This window comes from Rhipicephalus sanguineus, chromosome 4 (assembly GCF_013339695.2).
Source record: "Rhipicephalus sanguineus isolate Rsan-2018 chromosome 4, BIME_Rsan_1.4, whole genome shotgun sequence".
Classification (NCBI taxonomy): domain Eukaryota; kingdom Metazoa; phylum Arthropoda; class Arachnida; order Ixodida; family Ixodidae; genus Rhipicephalus; species Rhipicephalus sanguineus.
The window spans coordinates 72,149,914-72,159,015 of NC_051179.1; the positions used below are offsets into that span (position 1 = coordinate 72,149,914).

Consider the following 9,102-nt stretch of genomic DNA (forward strand, 5'->3'; position numbering starts at 1 on the left):
GAGCACAGACTGCAAATAGTTCAGTGTGGACAAAGTTCCACAGATTCACTTGTGCAGCAGCTGGTTTTTGAAGGACTGCATGTGTTTTTATTTCAATCCGCCACATGCCAAAAAAGTAGTACCTACACGTAACTGTTAGTGGAATTATTCACCAAGGCCCCGAACAATTGCAGCTCCCGTTAAGTTGAGAGAACACCCACCAAATACAACCACAAACAGCCTCACCGAATGGTGGCCGACAGCAGTCTACTACGGCTGCGTTGCTTTGTTGGACAGGGGCTGACAGCGGACTGCAAAGAGTTACCCTGCCAGAACTATACAGTAGACTTGATAAATGGAACCTGAAGGGACCAGGAAAACGTGTTTTGTTTAGCTGGAGTTCCATTACTAAGAGAGGAGCAGGGGTGCAGAATCCAAGCATGAAACCAATCATATTAGGGGCAGTTCCGTTGAAGAGATTTCCGTTTACTGAGTGTCTACTGCAGTAGGTTACAACCCCAGAATAAATGTAAGCTCCACTCACAGCTGTCGCTATTCCACCTGGAGGGAATTCGCTTTGATGCCCCCATGCAATTGCATTCACTCACTCATTTACGTGATGCCAACTACCTTCGACGATTTTCAGGTAGGTGACTTTCACATCGATATGTTCGTGTGGCTGGTTTTCGGTCTCAAAATTGAACTTCCTGGCAAATTTCAACGAAGATTCAGACATCACTGCTCAGCCAAATGTAATGTTTTAAGAAGTGACACAATTCCTATTATACATCGTATTTACATTAGTAGCAAAAAAGTACTTGTGTTTAGAACGGTAACCACTGAGCACTACTCGGTGCACAGGTGAATGGCAGACGCACACCGACTATAGACGATTCCAATATGTATTGAATTGTGTAACCTCACACTGCATAAGGCTGCACTAAAGTGGTGCAGCCCTTTTTTGAGGGCGGGAGGGGGGGGGGGGGTACGAGGTTTGTATTAAGTCCCTACCTCTCAGAATATTGTGCATTCTGGGCAAGGCCTCTCTGTCCCGACGTGGGAGCGGCCCGCTGCGCGCTAATCGAAGGACTGAAATAAAGTTGTTCATCCATCCCCCACTCATCCACACACATACAGGAGGGGTCAAAAACTCAACCCTCCTCACTCCAAATGAAATGCTGGCTACACCCCTGCTGCACTAATTACCGAGTTGGCCCAAAGTTATGTCGTTGCAGCATTTACTGGTACCAATATTGGGCAAACCTTTTTTCTTACAATGTCTGTAAAGGTAACTTCAGCTTCTAATGCAAGTGCAAACACTTTCACACATCCAATGGGTCTTTTATTCAGTTGCAATGTATCAGCTGATGAGCACTTAGCACACATGTTCAATGATAGTTACTTGAATTCAAAGGTCATCATTTTACTTCTTGACGAAGTCCTCTCCCTTCTTGATGTTGGTCTTCAGCTCTGGCAGCGCTGCCTTCACGAGCTCGGACTCGTACTGAGACAGCTTGCCGAGGCCAAGGTTCTTCGCTACACCATTTTTCTGCAATGAATAACACATGCAAAACTGTATGGTGCTGCATGCTCTTATGCATAGCTACAACAGATAAATGCTGCTATTAATGCACTCTGCTTCTTGAAGATGTGCACTGAAAAAATGCTTAAAGTTAAGTTGTAATCGTAATTTCTCATTTGAAGAGGTCCTGAACCACCCCTCAGGCTTGGTGAAAAAAACGCATACAGCGGCAAGCAGATGCTGTTGTGAACATCAGCCAAATCTCGCAGTTGTGTGCAACAAGGAGAGATCGCAAGCGGAGCGCGAAGTCGGCACTTTCTCAAGGCACTCACACAGGACCGCACACTCTCTTCGGAGCGTTGTCATACAGACCTTTCATCACACAACAGATTGCTGCTATTGGCCGATAGCTGGCATTTGATTATTTCAAACATGAAATTTTTGCAAAGAGGATGCTACACTACCTGAAACTAATGGCATCTGCAACAAATCGCACTAATGTGCACCAGGACACTTAGGCACCACAATGATTGAACGAAACGGTGCACCAGGGCACCCCCAGTTTGCACTGGTGCAGTTTGTTGAAGATGCCATAAGCTTGTTCACAAGGTCAGAGATTTTGTTTCAGTGGGTGCAAGCACTGCATTTTTTAGGTTATATAGCTGTGGTGCAGGGTTGTCGAAGGAATTGAAGCAAAATTTCTTCATGCATACCACAGAATTCGCAATTTCTGTCTACTGGCTGTCAATGGCTGTGTGCATGGCTCATGGTTATCGACAGAGAATGGAAAAAACAAGCAGGCGTATTAGCCCATACAAGGGAAAGTCTACATATGGCACTAACATGGAGAGAGTGCCGAGCAGTTTCATTTCAAGCAAGTGGACACGTCCCTTTCATGAAACAAATTCTGTGCAGTTTCTCCTTTCCCATTTAGTGTGGTGGTTAGGTTTTTGCATGAAACAATGATGGCAGCAATAAACGAACACAAAGAAGATGACAAAAAAAGAAACTTACGCCGAGAAGAAGAGGGGTTGAGAAATATGTGGCTTCGGTTTCGGAAGACTTGATAAATGCACACTCCACTACTCCCTCCTTTCCTTGAATGGCAGAGATGAGCTATGAAAAGTTATAAGAAGTTGTTCGCTGACATTGCAGACAACATGTGTAGTACAGTAAAATCTCATTACAAGAGACATGGTTACAAGAGACACCTGGTTATGAGAGACATTTGAAAATGGTTTGGTTAGTTTTCCTATATTCACCATGTAAACGTTGCATACAAGAGACATTCGGTTACCAAGGACGACTTTTTTGGGTCCCTGCAATGAAATTCTTCGCTATTTAGAAGAGACAACCCACGCACGCTCATGTAATACGCCAATGTCGTACTACCAACTGGTATGTCCTGCAATTTTCGTTCCCTTGGCTCAATTCTGTCCAGTTCTGCAGCTGAATGTCATTCCTCACGTTGTTTCGACTACAAATTGCATAAAAACTTTCTGTCATTATGCTTTTATACTATCTGTCACGCTCTGCAGTGTCCAGAGTGTCTTTAGAAATTTGGTTACAAGAGGCATGTTTCCTGGGTCCCTTGAGTCTCTCTCGTAACAAGGTTTTACTTTATCTTTCTAGCATGCACTCTCTCGAGTTGAAAGTTTTGCATGCATTAAACATATAACACACAAGGTAGCGGTCGTGCTGCCTTGTAAGCAGAGAACACTAAGACAATGTAAACGCAACACATGGGTGCACTTACCGAGAACACAAATCTGGCACCAGCAAATGCCATGGACAGGGTTGCAGAGCCCTGAAGAAATGATTGAATTCGTATATTAATATTCAATTATCACACAGAGTACATTCTGGTATTGTGCCATAAAAAGTACAGTAGAATCCCAATGATGCAAACTTCTTGGCAGCATCCAAAACAATTTTAAAATCCCGAATTAATACTATAATCCGAGACAAGCCAACTTTACGCAAAAATTAGCAGGACTTTTATGTGGCTCAACTTTCGAAAGAAAATTCCCATAGTGCTCATCTGCATTTTTCTACTGTCGATGTATCTGAAAAGAAGTGAATAATAAAACCATGCAGTGGCTCCGCCACTCGTCTTGCGAGCTTATAAAGGGGTCATGAACCAGCCCTCAGGCTTGGTGAGAAAACACGTCTCGCGAAAGACATACACTGCAATGAACAGCGCAGCCGAATCTTGCAGTCATGCAAGGGAAAGAGTTTACAAGCGGAGTATGAAGTTGCCATTTTCTCAGGCACCCTCTTTTCATAGAGAGGCCTGTGCTCACTCTCATCAGAGCTGCGAGCGCCTGCTGTTTGAATTCGTAAACAGAAAAAAAAATTTTGAAAGAACTCATTTCAGTATTTGCAATGCTTAATTCACCTACACTATCAAATATTTCGCTGAGAGTGTGCTTTAGGTGCCTGAAAAACAAAATTTCGCCTGTGCAGATTGCAAAAACAGACCTCATATCACGCAAAAAAAAAAAAAAAAAAAAAACACTTCCAAGCTCTTGGAGCCACCTCATCTTTTTTCGTCACCGAGCCCCACCATCAAGGCATCGCTTGAATGTTTGTTCCTGGCCTCCTTGCCTATGAGGGCCACATAGCAAAAGTGCGAACATTAAAAAAATCATGGGTTGGTCTGACAGATTTTGTGGTGCACGCAGCCCTCCTACCGGCTCAGCGTTTTAGCACAGTGAGCATATGGCAACTGTTAGGGTGGAGGTGGAGGGCTTTTTTAAAAGCTACATCGATCTACCACTCATTAGTTGATCACACCATGAAAAGTTGCAAATCGGGCCGCATTAAAAAATAAAGAAGTCTGAAGGCTGAAACCCGTACAGGAAGCAAAATGCAAGCCTCTAATGCTCTTTGGCATATCCAAGGAAACCAGCATTGTGTCAATGATATCCTGGACACCACCTTCATGGCAAAAAAAAAAACTACTCACAGCGCCAGCCTTAGCTTGGACCACCTCGGTGCCAGCCTCCTGGATACGCTTGCTGAGTGCCTCCAACTCAGGCTGTGGGAAGCTGACAGAGGGCGTGGCTTGCGAGATCAGTGGTACGATCGTGACACCAGAGTGTCCACCCACTACTGGGACACTGACACTGGCTGGGTCAAGGCCCTGTCACGTGGAAGAGCAAGAAAGCATCGGAGCACATTAGTTATCAAACACAAGAGCATTGTACAGATGATATTACAAGCCCTGCTGTTTAGTTGTGACTAGGAAGCTTTGAAGTGAAAGAAACAAATTTCCACTGCTCTTATAGGCAACTTTCAGCTACATTGCCAGAGATGCACATAAAAGCCCTCTAGACTGTGCAGCCATGCCAAGTGCATAACATAATCTCACTATTCACACAGATAAAGATGCAAGAAAAGAAAATTTTCTAGAACTATCCTGTTCTCTTACTCATCATTTCTACACAGCTGTCTAGAAGGAAGTTCTTTCATTATCCAATTTCTTGCCCCATAAACTAATTACTGGCGAGGTACAGTACATATACACTTCTCAAAAATAAGAGTAAGGTACAATTAATGACTTCGGAATGCAAGCCAGAGAATTGACTGTTCTTTTGGATCTCTGCCTAGTATTGAGGAAGTTGGGATTAAGCACTAAAACAGGACAACAACCGTGAGGGAATGTCTTAGTGGAGGGCTACAGATTAAATTTTATCATCTGAAGTATTTTAACATGCAGCAAAACCATAAAACACAAACGTTTCAGCATTAGTGTACCATATCTATTGGAATGCAACTGTGGGTGATGGGAATCGAACCCATGACATTATGCACACCAGTACGACACCACAGCCACTGAGCCATGATCGCAGGTTCGATGCATAGCACCCATTCACGCAGTTACGAGGGACTGGTGAAAAAAAATACTGCCAGAAACGAGCAGAGATGAGGACGTCAAAATAATAGCATTATTCTGTGGATGGGACAACAACTATTAGCAGCAGCAGACATGAAAAGGTAGTCATTCAATGCTAAACAGACTTCCCTCCACAAAAATTGCCCACACAATGCTATGCACAATTTGTTAGAATACTGCCCAAAATACCTAAACATAAGAGTTATATGACCTACAAAACTAGCATAAAAAGTAAGGCCACATTCTAACGCAGAAAACAGTTGTTTCCACTTGCATTACTGAGCTACACATCAGGAAAAAACCGTTAATTAAAAACAGTTCATTACCTTAGCCTGTGCCACAAAGGCATTGGCACGAACTATGTCCAGCGTGGTGACACCAAAGATGCGGTTGGGGTCGTAGACTCCACGCTTCTTGAACACTTCAGATGCGATGGGCACAGTAGAGTTGACAGGGTTGGAGATGATGCACAGCATGGCCTTGGGGCACTGCTGGGCGCACGCATCGGCCAGGTCCCGCACGATGGACGCGTTGGTGTTGAACAGGTCGTCCCTCGTCATGCCGGGCTTGCGAGGCACACCTGCGGGGATCACCACGATCTCCATGCCCTTCAGGGCATCCTGGAAGCACAGGGAAAGCAGGGATGAAAATCCGACAAATTTTTACGGCGCTAAAAGGGATGGGACAAAAAGAGAAGCTACAAGACAAGGGTTTCTTAGGTGGGCTAGTTGGTTCATGAACATTGTGGCAGAACAGCGCAGAAAACGGGACGAAGAGTACACAGGACACAGCGCTGACTATCGACTGGTTTCTTTATTGGAAAGGCAGAGAATATATAGGAAGGCGAACAATGACAGCTGAAAAAGCGAAAAATTGCACAAACGCTATCGAGGGCCAGCCGGCATAACTATCATTTTCGAAACCTGCTTTTCCCTGCATCATGTCAACCCTTATCAAAAATTATAGTTACACCACTGTTCGCCTGCCTACAAGGTTATGACTGCAGTTACCAGCGAATTATGTTATGAATATGAGGTGGCACCAAATGTTTTGAGACTTCCTGCTGTGTGATGATACACCGATGTGATGAAACGAACCAAATCTCGAACCTGTGCCAATTTTATGTACCGACAGCCCCTTGCACTTAATATAGAGCTGACAAGGCCCTCTAAACTTGGCACAAGGCTATGAGACCATTTTAGTTTTGCTCGAGTGGTGCCACACAAAAAAAACCGGCAGCTATTGCCTTTCTCTCACTGGTGAAGATGGCAGTACTTCTTCAATGTGGTTAATGGTAGACGTAGAAAATAAATTTTTAGGTTTGACGACATGCGAATAAACACGACTGTCACTGTGCTGATGCAAAACTGGACATGAGTCCCCCAACTACATCTTTAGCACCATGTGCCATGTGGACACAGGCCGTAGAGAAATTAGTTTATCGTTGACAAGAAAAAAAGAACAACTGATGCATGCTTCCTTAAAAAATTGATGGACAAAAAATTCAGGCTTCATAAGTGCTGTCGACAACTATACCTATTTTTCTAAGACAAGTTCTTTCCTGAACTTTGACTCAAATGAAATTTTTAAAATTCTGAAACAAGTACAACATTCATAAGGTAATAAATATCTGGCTAATTGCAATGAAACCACAAAGGTTTGCAGACATAGCAGAGATAATAAAATACAAGCCAGCTTACAGCGCAATTGAAGATTAAGTTTCTGTCAATGACAAAGGAACGAGAGATGCCTGAAGAATATGACCATCTGAAGACTGTTCGGCTGTGCAGCCGGAAATAAGCTTGCATATCGACATCTACAAAAAGGTCTTGCAGATACTTACGTTGAGCTGCTCGTTTCCCACGAAGCCTTTGACCTGTGCACGTGTGTTGATGTGGCTCAAATCGGCTGCAACACCGGGTGTGTGAGCAATGTCGTACAGCGAGAGGTATGTGATGCCGGGGTGCTGCTTGAGCAACAGCGACAGCGGCTGCCCGATGCCACCGCTGGCACCCAGCACTGCCACCTTGACATTGTTCTGCAAGAGAAGCACACCAATCGGACAGTCTGAAAACTTGTTCACTCGTTCATTGTAAAGAAATTCACAGGAGGATACAGTTGCAGTGTTTCAAATGCAGTCGTAGAAGGAGATTGCATATTTGGGAACGAGAAATGACCAACCTCCAAGTGCATTCGCAACCACAGAGGAAGTCCACTGTGAAGCAGACAACAAGCGCAAGAGAAAAGAAGCTATTCGAAACGTGAGACCTAACAGAAACTTTCGTCAGAACTACGGAGGTTTGCGGGGGTCAAGCTGATCACAGGTTATCTTAAATAAAGTGCAACGAATAATAACATACAAGCTTCTATGTTATTCATACTACTTCATTTAACCTCGCGATCGAACATGTCACCGGCAATGGTTTACGAAAACATATTGAGGCAACGGTTTCGGTACGCAGAACTGCACTATAAAATTTGCTAGCCAGTGTAGTGATGTCCTTCTGTAGGACACCTCAGCGGTGAATTAACTTTCTGGTTTCGATACTTATGAAGGTCAGGACTCAAAGCGGCGTTGAGAGTTTGGGTTTGCTGCTTACGTGCACAAATCGTAAGGAGCTGGTGTAATTAAATTTGACACGACACTTCAGCGAATAACTTGCACGGCGCATTTGCGATGCCAGTGGAGTTTCGGGTAGGCGGGGCCGATTGTTATTTTGTTATTTATTTAATACTTTCTCGAAGTAACACGGAAGGTGGAAAAGAGACACCGGAGTGGGAAGGTGGATTTCGGCCGTCTAATCACGCATGACCTTTCGGGTCGATGGCACTAGCCGGCTTATCCGGTGTTAGCGGTCGAGGTAAGTTGGGCAAGAAAGTATCGTCAATAGAGCGTGCATATCGTGCCCTGGTTACACACGCGGCACTGCAGATTCCTTCAGTTACTGCACGATGGCGGCACGAAGAGAGTAAAAGACGTATCGCTAGCGGTTGCTCAGTCTTCCATCAAGGTCACTTGGTGAATATGCGGTCGCGGTATACCTTTGAGGTGACGGAGAAGCTCCTCTGCGCCGAGACGCAAACGGAGTTCAGGAGATTCCTGGGCACTCGGGAGAACATCGCGACTTTTCGGAGGACCAGGAGAGTGACAATTTGTTGTAGCTCGCTGTGGTCCGCAGCTAACCACCGGCGACACAACCTCAGCAGAGACTGAACGGGATCGGAAAGACGTGAAGGACTGCTCGAAACTCGGAAGTTCTTTCGTGGCTTATGTCGCAGTTTCGTAAAAAGCGGCGCTGCATTATGACGCATTAAAACACTTAAAAATTGTTATAACGTTGCAAAATGACCAAAACTACTTACAAAAACAGCATAATTAAGTTGCATGTAAAATATGTAATGAATAATAGTATTTTTTGCGTTTGTCGTCTGCTATCACGAACTTGTCCCGTTGAACAAGCTGGGCAAGCGAATGGGTTCGCTTTCCGAACAGTTGTAAGATAGCGTTAGCCACCGTAATAGCGTCCCCATCACATTGCGTTACGCGTCACTGCATCAGTAGCATTACGAGCCACGTTTAGATTGGTTGGTTACGAACGTCGCGCTAGCGGTGTTGTGACGAGTTGACTGCTTTAATCTACTGGGTTCGTTCGGGCTCAACATTTCAACAACGGTAACATTTGGAAATACGTTTTTGTTCAGC

General features: G+C 44.5%; 1 protein-coding gene across 1 annotated transcript; it reads right to left on the reverse strand.

Annotated features, from left to right (window-relative positions):
* Positions 1–1,299: 1,299 nt before the first annotated feature.
* On the reverse strand, positions 1,300–8,661 carry LOC119390244 (malate dehydrogenase, mitochondrial). Its single transcript, XM_037657818.2, has 7 exons — positions 8,442–8,661; positions 7,243–7,437; positions 5,726–6,019; positions 4,470–4,646; positions 3,258–3,308; positions 2,516–2,617; positions 1,300–1,528 (listed from the first exon to the last, which is right to left on the reverse strand). Exons 1-7 carry the CDS (start codon positions 8,517–8,519, stop codon positions 1,403–1,405), a joined length of 1,023 nt encoding a protein of 340 aa, XP_037513746.1. The 5' UTR covers positions 8,520–8,661; the 3' UTR covers positions 1,300–1,402.
* Positions 8,662–9,102: the final 441 nt, after the last annotated feature.